The following is a 23,010-nucleotide window of genomic DNA, read 5'->3' as shown; positions in this document are numbered from 1 at the left end:
CAGACAGCACTGCCTGCAGGGGCAGCACACATGATGGCTTTGCTTCATACCAGGATAGCAGTGTTTATTGGTCGAGTGAGAGCACCTGCGGCTTGCTCATATGTGTATGACTGGGTCTCCTCCAGCCCCGCTCTGCATATGCATGGCTTGTGGTTGCAGTGTGAAAATAAGCAGCTGGCTTGCTTTGGTGTGTTTTGGAGGGGAACCGTCGATTGTCTTTACTCTTCTGAGCCAGCAGCAGGGGGCGGATATGAGCACATAGTTTGGTAATTGGACATTACAAATTCAAATGGGACTGGAGCTGCCAAATTAAAACAAAAAAAAAAAAAAAATAAGATGTGGATATGGATATGTGACAATATTCAAATGAAACTGATCATTGTAAAATGAAAATTCTATAATGCATGTGCCATTTCATATTTAAGTTTAAATCAGGCTTCACTTCTGTGATTTTATTGTGATATATGGACACCATGTTACTTTCCTGTCCTGAAAAATGATATACAGAAGTTTGGTTGCTTTCTGTTTTCATGTGCCTGCCACCTTGCCCTCGAATCCACCAACAGTGAATGACTGACAGGTAGTGCTTGGTGAAAGCAGAAAAAAGCATTACAGCATAGCTTTTTCATTTTAATTTTGGTAGGGGTAAGATATGAAGATATGGATTAGAAAATACGAAAGTACTGACATTATATTATCCAATTAACATTCACTTTAGAATTTGGCAGGCTGGCCCCATGTACTTAGTGGATATTGAAAACTCATTTTACGTTGAGATTTGATTTTATATTTGTCACAAGCAATGTTATCAAAATAAGGAACTGAAATCGCAGAAGTATATGTTATTCTTTTTCTCACTTTTTCTCACTTTTCAATTTCAATATGGCAGGGTTATATCTGGCAAGACATATTAAAGGACAAGGAAATGACCATCATTTGTAATTTTGTAGTTCAATTTTCGATTATAGGTTTTCACTTTTAGACTTCCATAATGAGATTTATGTTTCCAAACCTTACATTTAAAAATGTAAAATTTGTATTAAACTTTTTTTTCTTTTTTTTTTTGCAAATAAGATTTAGGGATTCAAAATCAACTAGTCAAATTCAATGACAAAACAGAACATGGATTTGCTTTTGTTCACGAGAGAGTTGCCTCTCAAACTCACTTGCCAAACTATTCTGTCACCAATGTATGCTCCTCTACCCAAATCAGAGGTCAGACACAGAAGTAAAGATTAAAATGTTTACTTGGGCCTTCATTTCTCTTTGCATTTTACTTGAAAAACTTAAAATAAGGATGAAACAAAATACACAACAATCCACATACATTGTGTACACAAGGAAGATATGTAAATGACTGAATGTATGTTACAGAAGTCATTACTGTGTATCATATGAGCCAACATAAGTGATACTATACAGCTGGAAATGACCTGGTATGGCACAAGAGCTATGAATAGCTTAATATTATCTGTCAAACTGTAACAAATGTTTATTAGCTGTTAAACTGTTACAAACATTCATCCTTATCAAAAACATATGAAATATGAGACACTTAAATCCTCGCTTGCATACTTCATCTGCCATTATGACATTAATGTTCAAACAGAACAATGGCTCAAAACACATCACAAAAACTACGAAGGAATGGCTGGTATGACCTGAAAATTGCTTCCCAATTACTAGCACATTTACATCAAAACTTGGAGTGGACAAAACTTCCTAATTCTAAATATGCAAATATCACACAGACATACCAGTTAAAAGCAGTAATTACTACCAATCACCTGAAAACATGTTGAATTTATTTTTCATCAAAATGTGTTGAATTTATTGGTGTTGGTGAAGGGGGAGATATATAAATGCATTAAAATATTGGAGGTATAACTGGAAATAAGTGTGAAAAAAGGAGGGGGGGTTACATGAATACTTTCTGAAGGTACTGTTGAAAGCATGCAACTTACAAGAAAAGGCACTCCAAGAAAGAAAAAGATCTGGAAGAGAAGAATGCTGCTTTCTGATCCTCATGGAGAAATATACTCATTTCCTGGTTGAACTCTAACCTCCCCACATGTTTTCTATTATCCAGTGAAAAAAATAATAGAAAATACCAAACTGAAAATGTTTTTCTTCTCTCATAAGTCTGCACAAAGGGTGCTGTGACACAAACTGTGACTACATTCCCAAAACTGACATTTTTTTGTAAATTGGACAAAAGTTTGATTGGATTCATTCCAGGCCTATGTATTCACTTCAGAGAACAGAGGGAGACATTGTGCAAGCTGAAGGCATAATCAGCTTCAGACACCATGGTGTTTACAACCACTTTCCATATAAACACAATACAAGAATTAAATGGGTCTTTGGACTTCACCTGACTGTTTTAAGCAGAATTAATTAGGTTTCATAAACAACACAGATTTTTTTTTTCATTAGCACGATAATGTCATAATTAAATAACCTTCTGACACGGAGTCCCCCGAAAGAAAAAAGACCCTTCTGGATTAAACAAGTCGCTATTGCTTGTCTGAGAGCCACAGAACTAAAAAAAGGTCATTACTACAGGTTTCTCCCTTTGGAATTCATTCCATGTGATGACAGATGCACAAACAGATACATGAACACATCTGGCATTATCATTTGTCCACAGATTTTTAAAAAAATTTTCTTAAAGTTTTGCTAGTTGTTCACCAGGTGTCAGTGTTGCCAAAAGATAGATTTACTAATACCAGTTGCAGTCTCACTGCAAAAGTATGAATGGAAAGTAGGGTTTTCCAAAACAGGCTCAATTTGGTCTTTTTTTTCAATTTTTGATTATATCTTATTTTAATTGTTAAGTAGGATTAATTGTTTGTAAATGGTGTTATGTAGAGTTTCACAGAAATAACGACAGATTTACTGACTGTCTCTGCTGATTGTTCTTACATGAAATGTTCTCTCATATTCCTCATAGAAAGGACATAAGGCCTTAACTAACAGCCTTCCCTGATTAACAGGAATATAGCTACCATCATAAGTAAATGCCAATCTCCCCAAAAACAATACCAATGTTATCCCTTGTTTAATCTAACCCATCTGTTGCCAAATCTGTCCTAAAACCAGTTCTCAGGATCTCCATTTTTATCAGTATCAGCATCACCCCCACAAGGAGGGACACTCCCCTTGCTGGGAAAATCTAATCCATTCTCTTTGTCATGCTCTTATGTTCCCCAGTTTGTATCTTCAGCTCCCAATCTTTTTGGCTTTGTCCATTTGCCCCTCGATCAGACTGTAATGTAAAGTGACAAATGTAATGTCATCTCCTTTCTTCAGAGAACAGCCCTAGTTTTCCTTGTTTTCCCTATAGCATGGTGGTTGTGTTTCATAATTGTGAATAATTGGATGTGAAATAATCGACTGAAGCTCAACTGAAGTCCTCCCCTCTGCTGGTCTGATCATTTACCCTAGATGGCACCACACTGTCAGCCTCTTCATCTGCCAGGAATCTTGGAGTGGTACTTGACGACAAACTCTGCCTCTCTGAGAACTTCATAACAGCTATGTCACTCGCCTTCTTATCTCCTTATACTGGCTACCTATATCGCCACAAATCTCACTCAAAACCTTGGTGCTAGCCTAGTGGCAGCTAAAGGGACAGTTCCATTATATCTTTGAAAGATCATCAGACCCTACTCACCTACCAGTCCCCTCCATTCTCGCCATCTGATTTCTCCCCCCTTTTATACCTGCATGTCCAGGTCATGTCTCCTGTCTATTCAGGGCTCCCAGTGGTGGAATGGCTTTCCAAGTGCAGCCAGAACAGCAGAAACCCTGCACATGTTCCCCCTCACTACCCATCTTCCGCCGGGGCCTGAAGACTCATCTCTTCAGACTATACCTAGACTAACCACCACCACGCTGTATATTTCACTCTAAATCTCTTCCCCCCCCCCGCCCCCGCCCTTTTCATGACACTTGTTACATGTTGCCCCATCCCAGCACTTTTTGGTAATTTGTATTTGTCCTAATACTGTAGCGTATTCTTCTGCCTAGTTGGCTTTGCAGAGGTTAGTCTGAAAGTTCACTGTGTGAACTAAACTGCGTTCTTGCTAGAAATACTGTACAAAATAAGTCATTGTCCTCACTGAACCTGTGTTTAGCAGTGTCTATGACCTGAAATGCACTTTTTGTACATCGCTTTGATAAAGTGTCTGCCAAAAATGTAATGTAACACGTTCTGATGCAGGCTGAACACCCACCTCTTCAGATTGCACCATGGTTCCCCTGACCCCTCTAGATTAGTGGTTCTGAAACTCAGTCCTTGGGTCCCCTGTATATGCTGGTTTTAGTCCCAACCACAATTTCAATCCCAGAGTGTTTACAAGCTGCTAATTTTTCTTAATTAGATTATTTTCATGTTTAGAGGAATTACTTACACTCTTAAGCCACATTATGGTATAAATATAGTAGCCATACATACTTTAACCCCTTCGTGCAATGCCACTAGTGGTCGGTACACCGGTGTGCCTAGATTGCTCAATTCAGACATTCTGTGCATTCTCCTGCAACCAAATTATGAACTGAAAACAGAAACTCTGTATTCTAGGTTTATTAGTAGACGATTCAGGACAACTATGCCAAAGACGGCATTTCTAAGCGCCACCATTGTCAGCTTTTTTTTCAAATTTGCTATAATTTCCAAAAACTTCACTTAATGACCGTTTTCACTTTGTCATTATGGGGTATTGTGTGTTGATTGATGAGAATAAAAATGAATTTAATCAATTTTAGAATAAGGCTGTAACACAGTAAAATGTAGAAAAAGTGAAGGGGTCTGAATACTTTTCGAAGGCACTGTATCCACCCTTAGATTTCATGAACTTGTGTTCAAGGAGTTTTTGATCCAGGACATATATAGTATAGTAGTATAGTTTAACCTGTTGTATATATGGGATCTCTCAGTATTTCATTGCAAACTAAAAAAGAGCAAATTCATTTTTGTTTTATGCCTAGACAATTGCCTTTATGGCACTTTATTTCTTCCTAAATGATGAATATAAACTAATCAAAACTAATCTGCTCACATCTGTAGTTAAAAAGCTTTAAATAGGGTACCCCCCAGATGGGAAAGGATTGGCCAGATTTGACATGTGCACAAAGGGGTTAAAGAATAAAAACACCCTGTTTACCTATTGGCTGAAGAATTGAGCTAATTAGCAAATCCAAGTGATGGGAACATAATACTGAAAAGGACATTTACTTTCTGAACCAGATTTTCCACCTCTAAATGTAGTTTAAGATGGTAAATAATCTACCTACACATGAAAGGAGTCATTAAGAAATATTAACAGCATGTAAAAATCCTGCGACTGAAATTGTGGTTGGAATAAAAACTAGCATACATGGGGTGGCAGGGCCGAGTTTTAGAACCACTGCTCTAGATAACCGTTCGTTTTATATTTTTTTCTTTGGATTTAATTTTGAAAAATGGAATAGCTATAACAGTGTAATAAAGGTTATCTGTCTAGAGGTACTTTCTGTAGTTAGGTTAAAATGATACTTATTGATTATTGATTACTGATTTACCGCTGTGTTTTCTTGGTATTTAATTTTTGTATTATTGAGTTACACTGATTTTGTCCACTTCTGTACAACAAAAGGAAGGTGTGGTTTTATAGCTCTTTTCTTCCTCTTGAATGATAATGACTATCGTTTACAGGAGACAGATAACACAATGTCAAATTTCAAACCGAAAAAGTCTTTTTGTCATTTTGAGAGCTGCACCACTTTTTAAAAATCTTTCTTTACTTTTATTGTATTGCCTATCGCAGAAAGCACTTTGAATGCCTGAATGAAAAGTTCCATGTAAATAAAGTAAATTATTATGATTATTTAAAAAAATGATTTATATACTTTTCACTTGCATCCGCTCCTCATTCTGGGGGCTGGAAAGTGTCAGGCTCTTTCCTTGAGCAGTCTCCATTTGTAGCCAATGGAAAACAGTTTTCATGTTTTCTTTCACCCACTTGATGTTAGCTTGTATTTTCTCCAAAGCTTTCTCCAAAATCTGCGACTCATAATAGCGTTCACCTCCCAGCGCCTGGAACTCCTTTATCTGCATGAAGGTAAAGAAATCAAAATAGAATGCAATCATGGGTTACCCCTGATCCCTTCATCTACATCTTTGCACTTACCACCATTTCCCCTTCCCAAAAGTCAAGATGAACCCTATTGGTGTCTTCATATTATGCATGCAGCCCGTGTGCACAGGGTCAAACATGACCCACTCTTGACAAACCCCCTGTGATAAAGCCACTTCACCAGAATTTTAAACCCTAAATCAATATTTTTCATTTAGAAACAACCTGTAATTCATCAATGAATCAGTGAATAACTAGTTCACAGAGACTGTACTTCTTCCGTCATTTTAATGCAGTGATACTCAATCCTGATCCTGGAGTGCCACAGCGTTTGCTGGGTTTTTTCCCCTTAAGATCAGTGACTGGTTTAAACTCAAGAAACCAAGTGACCTGAATTAACTGTGCAATCTTTTCTCAGAATTTAAACTTCCATCCTAGTTCACCTTTTTTCCTGACTCTCTTCATATTAGATTGACTAGTTTTTGATTTTTATCTTTTATAAATGTTTCAGTTAGAACCTCAGTTGTATGATTAATCACTTCCCTGTACCATTGGAGTTTCAATGGGGACCCCTGGTGGATAACCACTGAAATACAAGTTTAAATCCCTGATGTTCACATGGTGGTGAGAAACTGGTGCCCCCACTCATAAGACAATTTGTGTAGCCTGAAGGCGTGCCACTTATAAATTAGAATATATAATAAAACTAATAAATATATAATAAAGATTTTTCCAATGGTAGGGTCACTCCAAGAAAAATCATGAAACATTTCATGATGAAAAAATTACATTTTGGTTGTTGTCACTGCTGTTAAACTCAGGATAGGGTCATTTTTGACCCTGAGGACAACAGGAGGATTAAATACAATTCCACCCAACTTCATAATGATGAGGGAGAAAGCATGCAAGCTAACCAGAGGTTTAGAGACATTAGAAAACCGATACATTTGATATACTGGCATGATATGGGTCTGTAGAATTTTACCTGCTGTAGCTCAAACTCAGTGGAGAATCTTTGTGACATTTCATCAATTACGTGATACCAAACTGTCTTCAATTCCCTAAAATAGGAAAGTTGTTAATTTACCAATTGATCTGGAATTCAAACATGCATTCCATATCACTGTTTGTGCAGAACACAAAGTTGTACCCTAAATTCAGTCCTGGAGACCCCTGTGTACTGGTTTTGTTCCAGCTGAAACAGCTGTTGTCTGCAATGAGAGTTATGATATGTACACCTGATTGTGAATAACTTATGAACTATCTTATGAGGAAAATCACATTTTATTGCTGAAAATGGGGTAATAAAGGAATTGCATATAGCAAATGCATTATGGAGCGACTGGAACAGACATCTGCACAGTGGCCTTCCAGGGGCCTAGTTTGGGAACCCCTAAATGTACCTGGAATTGGAAAACCATAAAATATACAATTTTACAATGTGATATGTATACAGTGTGCCATAATGCTTTGGACAAATACATTTTAAAAAATTGATTTGGCTCTGTACTTGGCCAGTGTAAAATAATAATCATTAGTATTAAATAAAGGTATTATTATCTGGATTATGTTCAGTCATCATGGAATGGTACAGTAGAAATAAACTGCCTTATGTGGGTCCCACGCTTTCATATTAAAAGCTCTCATTTGTATGACCAGATACTTTCAATTTCAGGTGTTGTTCCTGCCGAAAGATTGGAGGAAACTTACCTTTTGCTTGTGTCAGAGCACTGGAATCTGACAAAGTCCCAAGCGAGGGAATGCCCTACCACATTCTTGGCAATGTTGCTGAGCACCAAAACCATGTCCAAGACTTCCATATGTTCTGGTTTCTGAGCGTACTGCAGGTATCTGTTTGAAATGGTGAGACACCAACAGTAATTTTACATTAATGTACATCATCATGTGGATTCAGGATTGGAATTTTGACTTTTCAAAATTCCTATCCAAACATGTACTCAAAAAGTGATGCTTATTGAGTGCTTCTAGCTACACTACAACTTCTAGCTTCTTGCCGGTTCAAACCCCGCCCTGTGCATGTCGAAGTGTCCTTGAGCAAGACACCTAACCCCTAAACCCCTAACTGCCCTGGCGAATGAGGCGTCAATTGTAAAGCGCTATATAAATGCAGTCCATTTACCATTTACCATTTATGACCTTAGAAGGGGAGCGTCCGATTATTGGGTTGCTAAAAAAATGCACTTCAATTGTCAAAATGAAAAAAGATTTTAATAATCGGTGATGTAATTCAAGATCTGCCGATTTTACATTCTGACCTGTTGAGGATCCAGACATGCTTGGTGCAAGCCAGGGCTTTCCCCAGCCTTTTTCTTTCTTGATCACTGGGGGAGGTTTTCATCATCTCCCAGGCAAAGTCCCACTCCAGTTCCCCCCCTGAAGCTATGGCACTGCAGTACACCGTGGGCCTCAGGTTGGGGTGTATCCTGCAATATGCATCACATTCACTGTGACAAATACAACTTTAAAATGCTTCCATCTTTTAATGATACATCTGAGATCTTGATATTCATTATTATACCATTTTCTCAGAATACTCTCAACGGTTGTAATATTTGGTATATTATGTCAATAAATGTTTGATAAAATGCAATGTGGCATGTTTGCGACAGTTCTCTAGTTTCCCTACAATCTAGTAGCAAAATTCCCTTCATATATCCCTTGGGTGATGCAAAGCCAATATTGCACCGCCCCTGCAGGGCAGTAGGCCACAGTCGCCCAAGTGAGCTACCCAGCTGGCCCAAATAAATATTATTTTTGTAAATATTTTCACTGCAACATCTTTTTGTCATTTAAGAAACTTGTATTATGTCAAAAACATTCAAATAAAACATTTTTCTTCAGATCTCATGAGGATAAATAACAGATAAAATAATGAGTGTAATCGACTAATGTTAAGCAAGTAGCCTCTTTTCGTGTCAGTCCTTTCCCATGAGACTTTTCCAGAGCTTAGGGCAGGATCAGCATACTCGATGTAGCTGTTTGCTGCCAAACAAACAAATGTCTGCTCACGGATTTGTGGTTGGGGCTTTCCTCCACTGGTCAAAGAGATCACTTGCCATCTTTTGGCACTTTGGATGGTCAATGGCACAAGCAAGTTTGACTGCATTAATCTGGTTGCGTCTGTGGAGAAAAACATACTGAGGCAAAAAAGGTGAGCATCTGCCATTCAGTTGCCTGTCAGGTTTTAAACCGGGGCGCTAGCAGCTAGTTTCATGAACAGTGGTGGTGACACAACACTCGCCAAATTTAATTTAGATTGGCCTTTCCATGTTCTGACTCACTATCTGTACAAATGTTACTTACCGTGCAGTGTGGCTATGTGGGATGGATGAATTCTTGGTGAAGTTCTCAAAATGGTCATAAAATGGACCAACCAACTTCATTATGTATGCCTGAAGACAGAGCACACTTGTGTTTCAGAGACTGAGAGGGAGTTCAGAGATGTGAGTTAGCACTTTAATGTCTGCTACAGAATGAGACATCACCCCCTGAGAAGCAATTATAGTTCCCTGGATTGGGGAACCTTTCAAGTCTTTAAAGACCTTGGTCTTTAGCTCAATGTTCTAATTATATCTCTCATTTTTCAGAACAGCCAGCCAGGAACATGGTCTGAAACCTTCCGGTGACCTTATGCTGATTACTCTTAAACATTGAGCACTGGTCATTTAAATTTGGGCTAACATAATTCTACATTCATTATTCTTGATGTTGTGAGATGGTCAATAAATAGATGGTCAATTTCAGTAGAATAACTGACCTTGAGTGGGCCGTAGACTTCAGTGCGATCAAACAGGAGAATGATGCTTTCCAGGGGTTTCCTGGCAGTTTCCCATGGGATAAACTCTGTGTCTTTCAAGAGATACTTGGTGATCCTCAAAGCCAGTGTGACATTGACATAATTTGCTCTTGTTTTAAAAAAACAGAGAATGCAGAGAATGTTCTATGATTGCAAATAATATGCGGCATGATAGGGTCTTGAATGTTTTCAAGACTTCAAATTTGCTCATTTAAATGTCTTGCTTATTGACTGTATACTGTGAAACCGGGTGAAAGGAAAATGATACAATTGTCATTAAAAATATTCATGAATGCTGAATAAAGACAACAAAGTCCACACCAAAATGACTGCTGATAGATTAAATGACTGCTTATATAACAAGCAGGTGGTTCAAATGATCTCTGGACTGAAAGTTCACTTTCATAAAATTATTAAAAGCAAAAATTTGACTGAAAATTTACAACAGAGCAGGAGCACTACCGCATCACATGATATATCCAGACAAAGTTAAGCTCACCTTGACAGATAAAAGGCATCATCAATTAGCTGAGCCCTGCTAAGGGTAGGTACTTTCTGAAAGATGAAGTACATATCATGGTGAACACGTGTGAAAGGCAGGAGCTCAGCCTATTCTCCATGTTCTGGTTTTGTAATGATTATTTTTCCCAAATAAAAGTGTTTAAAGTGGCTTAAGTTATCAAAGTACTTTGAAGAGGGACTAAGAGCCATACTTAATATAAATATGGATGTGTTTCACTGTGATTACATGAGGAACAACTTTTTAATTAAGAATATTGACACAAATATTTGAAATTAGCTTCAAGTGGCTCTCTTTACCCACAGTAAATTTAAATCAAGATGAATGTGTGCAGGATTTACCCGGTAATCAGTTTCCAGCTGTTGAAGCAGTTTTTCCCAGTTCTCAGGGTTGTAGTTAACTCTGTAATATCCAGTGTAGTTAACATTGACCAGAATCCATTCATTTCCATTGGACTGATACACTGGTTTTGACACTATAAATAGAAAACACCACTTGTCAGTAAAATATGCTATTGTCTTTGTATGATCATTTACATTTTTTAAAAGCTATTTTTTTCAAATATCTATAGTTATGAATCTATGGATCCCCCCAGTCAAATTTGTAAACTCATCCTATCACTGAAACTTGTTCATTTAGGAGAGCACAGGCAAGAACAAGTGGTCATCTCACCTAGACAGATACTGTGTTAATAGCAGGACAAGCACCCTGTGGACCCTATGCAGACACTTCATAATCATAATCAAAACATTTCCCTTTTCAGTTGAGATTCATACACTACATTTTCAAAACAAGTGGACACCCCGTCTAATTAATGATTTCAGCTATTTCAGTCACACCCATTGCTAACAGGCTCATACAATCAAGCATACAGCCATGCAACCTCCATTGACAAACATTGGCAATAGAATCGCTTGTATTGAAGAGCTCAAACTTTCAACATGGCACTCTTCATAGGATGCTGCTTTTCCAACTGGTCAAATGTCTGCTCTGCTAGAGCTGCCCCAGTCAACTGTGAGTGCTGTTATTGTGAAGTGGAAACATACAGGAGCAACAACAGCTCAGCCGCAAAGCGACAGTCCACAAGCTCACAGAATGGGACCGCCAAGTGCTGAAGCATGTAGCACGTAAGAATCATCTGTCCTCAGTTGTAACCTTCACTACAACATCAGCACAAGAACTGTTCATGAAGAACTTCATGAAATGAGTTTCCATGGCTGAGCAGCCGTACACAAGCCGAAGACCACCAGGTACAATGCCAAGCATTGGCTGGCATTCCAATTGTGTCATTGCCATTGGACTCTGGAGCAGTGGAAATGCATCACTCTGGAGTGATAAATCATGCTTCACTATCTGGCAGTCTTATGGATGAATCTGGGTTTGCCGGAATGCATGGTGCCAACTGTGCTAGCCCAAATACTGCCAACCGTAAAGTTTGGTGTTGGGGGATTATAGGCTTATAATTAATGTGCAATCCAGCACACAAGAAAAGCACTCCAAATAAAAAGGAATCACCACCATTTGTTGTTCCAGTGTTCCTGAATGAGATCGGTTCTTACCTGGTCCACCCACAGTGAGCAAATCATATTCAATTTCTCCTGAGCCTGATTTCAGCAATTGTATTGGAACCTGCCAGATAAGGCTGTAGGGTAGAAACAGACAGGGCTCAAAAGAAAGGAACGAGGACAGTTATTTAAAAAGCATGTTAACCATCAGACCATCCATATCCATGCATTCACTGTAAAGCATTATTAGTGCTGTGGAATAGACTGTATTTGTACAGTCTCTTAACATACGAATTACCCTTCCCCGTTCAAGACTCCTTAAACTCTCCTAGTGCAATGTTAAATATGGCCCCTTGTTCAAGACTGACTTCTGTTTTTTCTCCGTGTTGAGACAGAACTGTTCCTGTGACACGTCTCCAGATGTGGTGTTGATGGTAATCAGAGGGTAGCCAGATTGCTGTGTCCAGGTGTCCATGACTTCTGCTATGGCTAGGTGAAGGCTAGCATTGTCTACTGCCTTAAAATGAAATAGGAATTCATTTCCTGTGTGACCCCAACAATGCAAGTATTTTTAATAAAGTTTTCTAAATATGCTGAAATTTCAATTACAATTCAAACAGATACGTATTACAGATTATAAAATATATCTGTACTGTATTTCTGGCTGCTAAATTATGAGTAATTGTAATGCAAACACACCATCTGTAAGTGACTCCAAAGGTCTTGTGTTTCAGCGCTGTTGTACTGGAAAGCCTTTAGATATGACTGAGGAGATACATTACATATTCATTATGTACTATAGAAACGGTTGCATGAAATATATAGGTTTACGTATATGAATACCTAGCTGTTTGGGTCAGTAACATCAGTGAAAACATTTTGAAGAAAAACCGAACATACATGAAATGTACTTGTGTTGCCAGATCCATTTTTCATGCAAACTTGTTTTTAAATGAAGTTGCTGCTTTGCACTATGTTTAAATATAGCTGATACTAATGAGACACCCCAATTTCTGAACTGGGGAACTTCCGAGCCTAAAATATAAAATCATATTTTACATTTATTTAAAAATATCTGTGCTCACCTGCACCCCCCTTTGAAAGACACCCTCTGGTAAGAATTCTGCGATCATTGTCAGCACTGCTGCTCCCTAGATGGAAAAGATGTATATATGCTGGATTGCATAATATGGAAAACAAGTGTGAATCTGTTCAGCATCATTGCATATAATTGCATGTTTCTCTAATCTAATAAACATACAACATGATCTGTTGTCTTAGAATTTTATTTTATTTAACCTTTATTTACCCAGGGTAGGTTCGCTGATCACAGATGCTCTTTTCCAGCAATGCCCTGCTTCACGCTCATACACATTCACACCTGGGAGCTGCCCAGTACAACCACAATCCTCTATTGTTGGCCACTGAGCAGCTCCACTGGAGGGGAGAACATTTTTTTTAGCCAATTAAACCAGGGGATGATTAGGTGGCAAGTTTTAGTGAGAGCCAGATCTGGGATTTCAGCCAGGACACCGGGGAACCCCCTACTCTTTACGAATACTGTCATGGGATCTTTAATGACCACAGTGAATCAGGACCTCAGTTTAACGTCTCATCCGAAAGATGGCATCTCCTACAGCACAGTGTCCCCGTCACTGCACTGGGGCATTGGGGCATTAGGGTTTATTTGACCAGAGGGAAGATTGCCTCCTGCTGGCCCACCAACACCACTTCCAGCAGTGACTCAGTATTCCCTGGTGGCCTCCCATCCAAGTACTAACTAAGCCCACACTTGCTTAGCTTCAACCAGTCGGCAGGAGCAGAGTGCGTGGCGGTATGGCTGCTGGCAAGGATATGTTAGGGTTAGGGTTAGTGTCGTAAAATCAAAGGATTACTGTATGTTGTAAATCAAAGATTGTTGGTCAGTATCAGAAACTAATTGCAGACGAACACCATATACCTTGCTGTAGATTATGAAGCTGTACTGACGTGTGATGTCAATCGGACTCTGTATGTTTTCTTCTTTAGTGGTGAGGTGCTGTTCTGGATGCCAAGCCTCCAAATCAAGCATACCCTGGATTTCCCTGATACTGATCAGATCTTTCTGGAAGCATTTGGGAATAAATTACAGCACTTAAAAAGGCTGTTCAAATTGGTGAACAAATAAACAATAAATAAAAAAATCATGTACTGTACATTATTCAATTGTATACTGCAGATGCTTACAAAGGTACATTTAACATGATGAGCAAACACCACTTGAGCTAGAGATGCTCAATTTTCAATCAAATAACTGCTGTGGTACAGGTGGACCTGAAAATGAAGATGCTGTGGGTTAGACCATTTTCAAACAGACATGTTGTGGTGCAGGCTGAAGTGGAGGTTTTAAGCAGCCAGTGAATCTGTCTTCCTAACTGAATAGGGAAGGGTCATTCCACCATTGTGGAATGAGGGCAGAGTTTGTAAGGAATGTTAGGCTGTTAGGTGCTCAAAGAGATGGAATAGCCACCTGGTGGGGGGAGGCTGAACTGAGAAGTCTGGTTGGAATGTATCGTGTAATCATGGTTTGAAGGAGTCGTACTGCTCACAGCTTGGCCTGCCAGTGCAAGTGCACTGAACAGAATGCATGTAGCCAGTGAATGGTGTTCAAAAGCTGTAGGGCTTGAGGTGTGAGGAGAGAGGAGAATGTGGAGAACAGTTTGCTTGGGTTAGTAGTAGACTGGCGTCGGTAGTGAGAGAAGGCAGACTCCGTAGTGGCAAGTGTAGATGGGAAGGAGACCAGGAGGGAGTGGAATATTGATAGATTGTCCAGGAATGTATTTTCCTCCATTTTGTTTCTGTCACTTGTAGGTCAGCTCTGTCCGTGCATTTAAAGTCAGTTAGACAGGGACTGGGAGGGGACAGACAGACAAACTGCCTTGGAGGAGATAAGTTCATGTGAGTCAAAGGAAGAGGAGGAGAGAGGATAGGAGAGTGGAGGACTTCTCAACAGCCAGAAGGGATAATGATTCAGAAGGGGGAAGGGATAAGAGGCCAGCAGTGAACTGGTGAGTGGGAGAGAGGGCGTGGAGGTTGCGACAGGCAGAAAATAAAGAGGTGGATGTCAAGCGGACAGTGATAAGATAGAGGTGGAGAGCGAAGAACATAAAATGGTGGTCAGAAATGTGAAGTGTTACAGAGGGGTTGGGTGCAGAGGAGCTCCTGGTGAAGACAAGATTCAGGGTGAAGCTGAAAGCCTGGAGGAGATGCACAAAGGGGCAGAATAGGGATGCTGTCATGAGCAGGGCATCCAACCCGTCATGGCTGGATCCTCTCTGAAGGATACCAATGAACCCAGTGAACAACATAGAACTACAATATGAGATCTGTGAAGAACAATGACAGCAACATTGAATTCATAAGGGGAGAGACCTCCAGCAAGCACAAGATTCAGAGCAGTGGTTGGCAGCTATGTAGGTAGTGTTGGAGAGTTTTCAACAAAAAGGTGGCACACCCCTCATTCTGCAAGTGAAGAGAAGGATAGGGATAGCCCTTGTGAGATGAGAGCATACAGTAAATGAAAACAAATGGAAGATAGGAGTAGAGTCACAGACATTAACAAAATAACAAGCTAATTAGCAATGACAAGTTAAAAAAGGAAAGAAATAAGTAAATAAACAATGTAGAAAAAATGGAATCAAATAAATAGGAAAACTGTTCATTTTGGCCTTCCATGGTGGACTCCCACAGGTAGACTCCTTTGTCTTTCTCCAACTGAGACTTGTTTCAAGGCTAGGAAGGAGAGGCCTCTAAAAGCTGGCGCTAAACTGCTGCTAGGTGCGTAGGAGAAATACTTTGCCTCTACTACCTATTGAATTAAAAAGCATGAAACTTCCCTCCTTCCTTCTGTTTAAATGTAGTGGTGAACATTCTTGAAGCTTCTACAATTAGGAGAGAACAATGATGTTACTTAAACTTAATTTACTCCATACTGCTTTTTCTCACTTGAAAATTTTTAATCTTTTATGTGTATTAAATCTTTTCTGTTTGTATATATGTTTTTTTTTAACATGGAACTTCTATGTATTGCATTTTGTTGCAGCTATCATTTCCAGAAGTTAAAAAAAGAGTTTTTTAATTCAAGGGACTTCCTGATTAAGAGTTAAGAATCAACAATGCAACACCAACAATGTAAAAGAACCTAAATGCAGGGCAAAAGGTTATGCAAGCTTTTACGCTGGCAAAATCCTATATTTTACACAAATTCAAAGGAAAACCAAACATACCACATTCCCGGCAGGCTCCACTCTATCCATGGCAAGGTAAGACATGTACGTGGAAAACCCCTCCTTCAGCCATAGGTCATTCCACCACCTCATTGTGACCAAGTTTCCAAACCACTGTATTTTTGCAAAGTGAGACAGTTTTTCCACATGGTGAATAACTCCTTTCTTGTTCAAGTTGACCATATGTATCTAGTAATGTGTGACTGTCTGAGCAGAAACAAATCACAATTAGACCTAATATTACACTGTCAAAATCTACATAAATCAGAAAACATTGCTTGTGGAGAATCACTAAACGAACAGTGAAATCAATTATATTTTGACATGCTTGTTTGCATTTCATAGGATTCCTACTCTCACAAAATTGAAATGCACTTTAGATTTTGGCTTGTGCTTGAGTTGCCAATGGTGTAGCAATCTGTAATGAAAGCTACAATCAGACCGTGATCAAGAGTAATACCTGATGTGCCAGTTCATGAGCCACTACTATGGCAGTCGTCTCTTTCTCTGCTGTGGTGTAGATACCTTCCTTATATGTGAGTATGCTCTCCGAGTACACGATTAATCCCCAGTTTTCCATACCTCTTGCCTGAAGTGTTTCGATACCAATCTGATCTGTGATAGAAATCACAAGAGAAACAGAAATTGTTGCTGGACATTGGGAGATTTTCAACAAAATCAAATGCCGACGTCACATTACATTTCCATTACATTTAGCTGGCATCTTCATCCAAAGCGACTTTCACTGCAGCAATAAAGTTGGGCAAAACACAATAGTAATTATAGGCACAGTCATTACCATTTTTGTCTTATAGGTATTTAGGGGCACCACCAGAGATTTTTGGGTCCCATGGAAAGATCTCCCTATGTTCAAAATATCTTTTCCGGTCTCCTGTCAGTCAGGGCCCTTGGAATCATTCTAACTGTCCCCTATGTGGTACCCTTGCAGTCTTTTAGCAGACACTCGCATCCAGACAGTCTAACACAATGTTTTGCATTTTTAAATAGAACCCATTTATCCCACTGGATATATGTTGAAACAATTCAGGTTACGTACCACACTCAAGGGAACAACGGCAGTAGACCCCACCTGGGAATCAAATGTCCAACCATTAGGCTGCAAGCCAAGTTCTTTACCAATTATATTTATACTGCCACCCAGTCAGTTGATTTTGTTGTTTCCCATTCTTCATATTTTCCTGCTTAAGAAAATGAAAGCCAGATGTTTTGTTTGGAAAGGCTTGGCACAGCTATATGCAATGCCTCACCATCCGAGAGCTCTGTCAGAGTGTGGGAACATCTTGTCCATAGTCTCTCCAATTTCACCTGTGTTCAGCATTGCAGCAATGTAATATAATTGATTTTTGTATAAAGATACAATATCAAAGATTTGATTCCCAGGTGGGAATAATCTGAATTGCTTCAGTAAATATATATCTGCAAATATATACTGTATTATAAAAGCAAGCTGTTAAGCTCCATATTGTTAAGAGAATCTGGAAAGAAATGTATAGTATAGTCATGAGCATTTCTTTTTCTCTAGATAATTCTTGGTAGTAATTCCTGGTTGTAATTACAGATTGTAATTACTAATTAATGCGACAAAACTGTCTTATCAGATATGAGATTGTTTTGCCTGACTGCAAGCCCCACAGTTTTGTACATTCACAAGATTTTATCCAGACACTTTTCAAAGTTTCTGGCTTACCAAGTTTACCCAAAGGATATTTTATGCCACTATACTCTTCAAAAAAGTCCAGAATGGTCCCAGTGATACTGTGAGCATAGTCCACAAGCCCAGCAGCTATGACTTCAGGCCTTGCCCACGTCTACAGAAAAGAAACACAGCAAAATAAAAAATAAAGGAAAGAAGAGGCTCTTTGCACTGTGACATTTTATTCATTTCAATCCAGATCAGCTTTACTTGAAGAATTTGTAATGTTTTAAGTGGAAAAAGGTGCCTTCTCCACCAGATGTTGAGATGTTAGATCACAACATGGAGGGATTACTGTAAGTAAAAAAATGTAACAAGTTTACAGAATGATCCAGAGCACTTTACCCATGTTCAGTTGTTATTGTATTGTTCTAATACCTAGCCAACAGAACACTGTACCCTTGTGGGAAAAAAAACATAGAGAAACTTGAGAACTCTGTTAATATCATTTTCCCTGCTGCTTATTTATTTACTTAGGCAAACACTCCTCCTTCATATTTGAACAAGTAATTTGCTACAGTACTGAGAAATGGCTAATGAAGGGCTTAGCACAGTTCTTTTGCAACAAATGTCATTTCTGCGGCAGTTTTGGTAACTCAGAACATTGGATGTCGGTGCAAACACTGAAATATTGAAATGGAGTCTACTCCCAACACTGATGGGCTATATTTTGGCTAAATGCCCTTAATGAAGCATTAATAAAGGGATTGTAAATAATTATATGTAAGATAAATAGGCATTTAGCTTATACGTTATTATTTACAAATACCGTCAGCTAGCTCATTGTTATGAAACATACCTTTAATATATAACTCCCATAGTTTGTCTCTTTAGATTCAAAGTTAAACACTACAAAAGATAAGACATAAGTTGAAATTTTCTTTGTGGGATAAAACTCAGTGATTAGCCACTTGTCGCCATCAATATCCATTTCCACTTGTCCTGTAAGTGTAAAAAATACAGCCCATTAGCGCAGCAGGCCTTGTCTAGTAGGCAAGCCATGAACACCCTGGAAATAGCCTAGTCAGTTGTCAGCACAACACCATAATATATAAAAACATAAAACAATGTACAATCTGTTGCAGACATAGCAGCCAGATTATGGCGACCTCAGTAGTAGCCTGTGAGTATGTGAAGTGGCAGAAGTTTTTTTTTGACATTTTTAGCTTCATACAGATCATTGCTCTCTACGGATTTTAATTTATTGGGCTTGATTAACAAATGAGGAGAATAAAGAACGACTGGATTCTTACCTTTCTGTGGCATGTTGCTTAAAGCTACAGACCCTTTCCTGTGGATTATACTGATGTTAAACACAGCTCTCATAGCTGGTTCATCAAAACAGGGAAATACTTGTCTTGCATCTGTGGGCTCCATTTGGGTTGATGCAACATATCTGGACGTGTTTGTATGAAATGAACAAAACACAACAAAAACAAACATGAATTTATTATTCATTAAGAACAACTTTTTCCAAAACGTTGCTTGAAAATGGTAAATTTGAAATTTAAATTTGGCCATTAGCTGCTAAGAACCAAGGTGTCTGAGTTAGATTTTTTAAGCAGTGGCTTGAAATGGCAATCTTGAAGGCATTCAGGAAAAATGCCAAACTCTAAGGAGGAGTAAATAATGCACGGTGTGTTCAAAGACTGACTGTCAAATGTGTTTTTTATTTATTTAGAGAATAGGTCAAGGGAATTTGTGGATGGATTCATCTGCGTAACAATCTAATGAAGTGTATCCTCACTAATAAATGCAAATCTAACCATTTTAAATGTGGGCAGGGAAAATAGAGAATCCAATTATTACCATGTCATGTTGATGGCAACTCTAAATAGCATTTTTGCGGGGTGGAGGGAGTTAGTAGAAAAACTGTATAATAACCTGGGGCATTGCTCCTGTGGGTGTGACTCTGTTGCTTCATCTATCTATTCCAATCAGTGCATTAAGAGCCTGATTTACTAAGGCCCGTAGCATGTGCAACATATTACATCACATGCAAAACCAATAACTTGTCCAATGATTGGTCGTTGTATTTGGGTATTTGTTTTGGCTGTGTTATTAGTTAGAGCTAAAATATTTTGCATATGCTCAAGGTCCTAGTAAATCTGGCCATAAATGCAAAGTAGGCCATACTTTATTCTCTGAGCGCATTTTCTGAGCACAGTCATAAAAATTTTGTAGATGGAATGCTCCTCGTTTTTTATGTGGTCTGTCTATTGAAGAATGCTGATTTCTACATTGTGTATACAGTAAACTTTCAATTGCAGTATTTTCTAATCCAATAATTGTAATTTTATAATTACAATTTATTTCCTTCATCTAACTGCCTAATAATCATTCTGTATTCTGATTTTAGAGCACACACACACTGTATAGCCCTTGCACTGTCGCATATCAGCACTAAGGTGAATTTTCACTAAATGCCAGGTTTTATGGCAGACATAAGAATGGCAACTTGGGCCACATAAACTTCATTTTCTCACCCCTTCATTGTGGTATTCTGACTCCCGCTTACTGAAAACATGGTCAGTCCTCAGACAACATTCATACTACCTTTATATAAAATAGGACAAAAGGGAAAAGAAAGCCAGTGTAAAATATTCAGTAGTCTTACCTTTCACTTTCTTCAGTTATGTAAGTGCTGACAGTGAGACCAGCACCAAAACATTCTCCTGTAAATTCAGTGCTTAAGTAGTACAGTCCATCGACCTTCAAGGAGTCAACAAGCTCTATTGTGAAAAAATCCCTCTCGTCTTCCATCATGTGAACCTGGTGAGTTGCCATTTCCTTCCCTTTTTCATCAACCACGCCTATCAAAGTCACATTGAGATCCCTGCTGTGGATGTAGATGGTATTGGTAGCGTTCACACACTTGAATTTCACAGTAGAATTCCCTGTAAAACATGAGTATCGATCAAGCATGTTAGAGTCCAGATGAGGCTGAAGGTAAATCTTGTAGCTCTCTGGCATAAGGTTTCCTGGTAGTCTCATATCAGGTGGTTGTCCATTTCTGGTAAATGTGGTGGTTGGCGGAACTGTTGATGATAATAGATGAAAGCATTCTTGGGTTCTGATATTGTGGAAAATGACCAATCCAATGACAGTCATAAGAGCCAAAGCTGCCACCGTCACAGTGGCCACAGCTGCAGCCTTAGAGACGTACACACTCTTGGACATGTCCGATCAAGGTGAAGTGTCCTTAGAAAAAAAAAGTGCTCTGCTGGCTTTTAACTGCCACTGGAACTCAGAATCCCTCTTTTTAGCTTCCAGGAACAGTCGGTCAGGTTCTGTGTGACCCACACACCCTCTTTGACCATCTGATACAGGCGTTTCAGTGCTGAGTATTGGACAGAATTTGAAAAAGTTACATAAATAGACATATGTTTGCTAAGATGGCAGCTGTCTACTTCTTTCCCACATCTGGAAACCTTTCCCGGAAAAAATCTCTCTCTCTCTCTCTCTCTCTCTCTCTCTCTCTCTCTCTCTCTCTCTCTCTCTCTCTCTCTCTCTCTCTCTCTCTCTCTCTCTCTCTCTCTCTCTCTCTCTCTCTCTCTCTCTCTCCACAAATCAGATTTTTTCTAACAAACTCGGATTACTCACAGAAACAACGGTTCCTCTATAAGCCAGTCGAACACATTACTTTCTTTCCCTCAGGATTCTGCATTGTTTTGGTTTGATGACACAATCAGCTGTTTTCCAAGAGTTGACACTGCTCTTATGGCACCACCCATCCAAATGTTTTCAAAACTCTTAATCAATCCCAGAAAGCATTTGCAGACCTTGCTCTTAGACAGGAGATGACAATGTGTGTGGGAAATCAAGAGCATGTGTGTGCATGAGACTTGTGCCAGCTATGCATTTCTCAAAAAAAGTATTAAAGGAAAGTTTTACTTTCACTGATTCAAAAAAAAGAAGGAATTCTGAGGTCTGTAAGAATCTTGGATGAGTTACAAATGAATGAAGCAGCACTGGCAGGGAGATATGTAAAATACCAGGAATTTCCTGATTCTTTTTTTTTGGCAGCAGAGGCAAACATATGAAACATAAAAAGGAGCGTCCCTCCTCTTCATGGGTCTGGACTAGCCTTTGGAAATGTAGTATACTAGTATCTTTTGTATACAAATTTGAGAAAACTGAGAAAGCAGGTCCCACCTTTGCGTTTTGGAAATTTGCAGACGACACACATCACAATAAAACAGGCATGCTAGTTACGGCAAGACTCCAGAATATTAAAAAACAATAGTCATTTTTAGCCCCAAAATCATGCTAACTCAGAGAAACTTTGATAGAATGTCCATTGTTTATAAAGACATTCTCAGGAGGAATTATCATTGTTGTCCATATCGCCATTGTATACATGCCGAAAATGTTGTGCACAAAAGAATGTTGTTGTCTCCATTTTGTATAGATTCTCTAGAACAAAACGAGCCAACCTATAAGCTTCTCTGACCAGTACTGACCAAGCAGTCACTCGATATAGCCAATGGGACCTGCAACGACTCAACATGGACAGTATAACTTACGCCCAGTACAGTGACATGCCATTATAGTGACAACTGAGAAACATTTTTGCCTATGAAATTACATTTATAACAGTTTATCGGTTGTTTGACTTGCATATAAGGACACACATTGTTTTTCCGGCATAAATAGACTATTTCTTTTTCAGTGCGCATGCTGAAAACATTTCACATGGGTCTCGATGTCCTTGAGACTTTATACAATCATTGTTTCGCAACAAAAATTTGTTTGGCAATGTCTGGTGAAGTCTTTGAAGAAATAACTTGTCTGAGTGAATATTTCTGAGGAGGACAGTCAAAATGGCTTTTACTGCTCAGCAAAGGGAATGCTCAATGAAGGACTTATTCCCATTTTATATCGATGAGCATCTAAATACATTCTCAAAATATATATGTTTTATTATTCAGTGCTCTTATAAATAATGAGTAGGTATACTGAATAATTATACAAATATTTCTGGAATGTTGAGAACTGAGAATATTTTGATATGTTGATGGGGTGGGGTATTGGACATAAACTTCAATCAATGACTAGATAGCTAATGCA

At 38.8% G+C, this 23,010-nt stretch overlaps 1 protein-coding gene across 4 annotated transcripts; it reads right to left on the bottom strand.

The window, feature by feature from the left end:
• Positions 1-1,229: 1,229 nt before the first annotated feature.
• On the bottom strand, positions 1,230-21,660 carry LOC135254959 (aminopeptidase N-like). Of its 4 annotated transcripts, none has more exons than XM_064335591.1 (21): positions 20,558-21,418; positions 19,194-19,336; positions 18,740-18,882; positions 17,935-18,055; positions 16,687-16,841; positions 16,227-16,340; positions 13,922-14,065; positions 13,047-13,112; positions 12,661-12,726; positions 12,330-12,478; positions 12,016-12,098; positions 10,798-10,931; positions 10,436-10,491; positions 9,898-10,045; positions 9,444-9,532; positions 9,150-9,260; positions 8,396-8,563; positions 7,830-7,970; positions 7,105-7,180; positions 5,893-6,094; positions 1,230-3,268 (listed from the first exon to the last, which is right to left on the bottom strand). In XM_064335591.1, the coding sequence occupies exons 1-21, from the start codon at positions 21,118-21,120 to the stop codon at positions 3,264-3,266; spliced, it is 2,877 nt and encodes a 958-aa protein (XP_064191661.1). In that variant the 5' UTR covers positions 21,121-21,418; the 3' UTR covers positions 1,230-3,263. The 4 variants fall into 4 exon arrangements, with proteins under 4 accessions (XP_064191661.1, XP_064191660.1, XP_064191658.1 ...); XM_064335590.1 differs by lacking the exon at positions 1,230-3,268 and adding an exon at positions 21,544-21,660 and having other exon boundaries at positions 4,745-6,094; positions 20,558-21,280; XM_064335588.1 differs by lacking the exon at positions 1,230-3,268 and having other exon boundaries at positions 4,745-6,094; positions 20,558-21,417.
• Between the last annotated feature and the right edge of the window lie 1,350 nt (positions 21,661-23,010).

The sequence above is a fragment of the Anguilla rostrata genome, chromosome 5 (genome assembly GCF_018555375.3).
Source record: "Anguilla rostrata isolate EN2019 chromosome 5, ASM1855537v3, whole genome shotgun sequence".
Taxonomy (NCBI): domain Eukaryota; kingdom Metazoa; phylum Chordata; class Actinopteri; order Anguilliformes; family Anguillidae; genus Anguilla; species Anguilla rostrata.
The sequence above is the reverse complement of the archived record's forward strand: the minus strand, read 5'-3'. Positions and strand labels throughout refer to the sequence as shown.

What these genes read in the sequence shown, in the direction of transcription:
- LOC135254959 (XM_064335590.1), bottom strand. Translation starts at nt 21,120, where the DNA reads ATGTCCAAGAGTGTGTACGTCTCTAAGGCTGCAGCTGTGGCCACTGTG. An exon ending in CTCATGAACTGGCACATCAG is followed by an intron (nt 16,341 to 16,686) that starts GTATTACTCTTG and finishes GCAAAAATACAG; the next exon opens with TGGTTTGGAAACTTGGTCAC. An exon ending in TGCTCTGACACAAGCAAAAG is followed by an intron (nt 7,181 to 7,829) that starts GTAAGTTTCCTC and finishes TTCCTATTTTAG; the next exon opens with GGAATTGAAGACAGTTTGGT.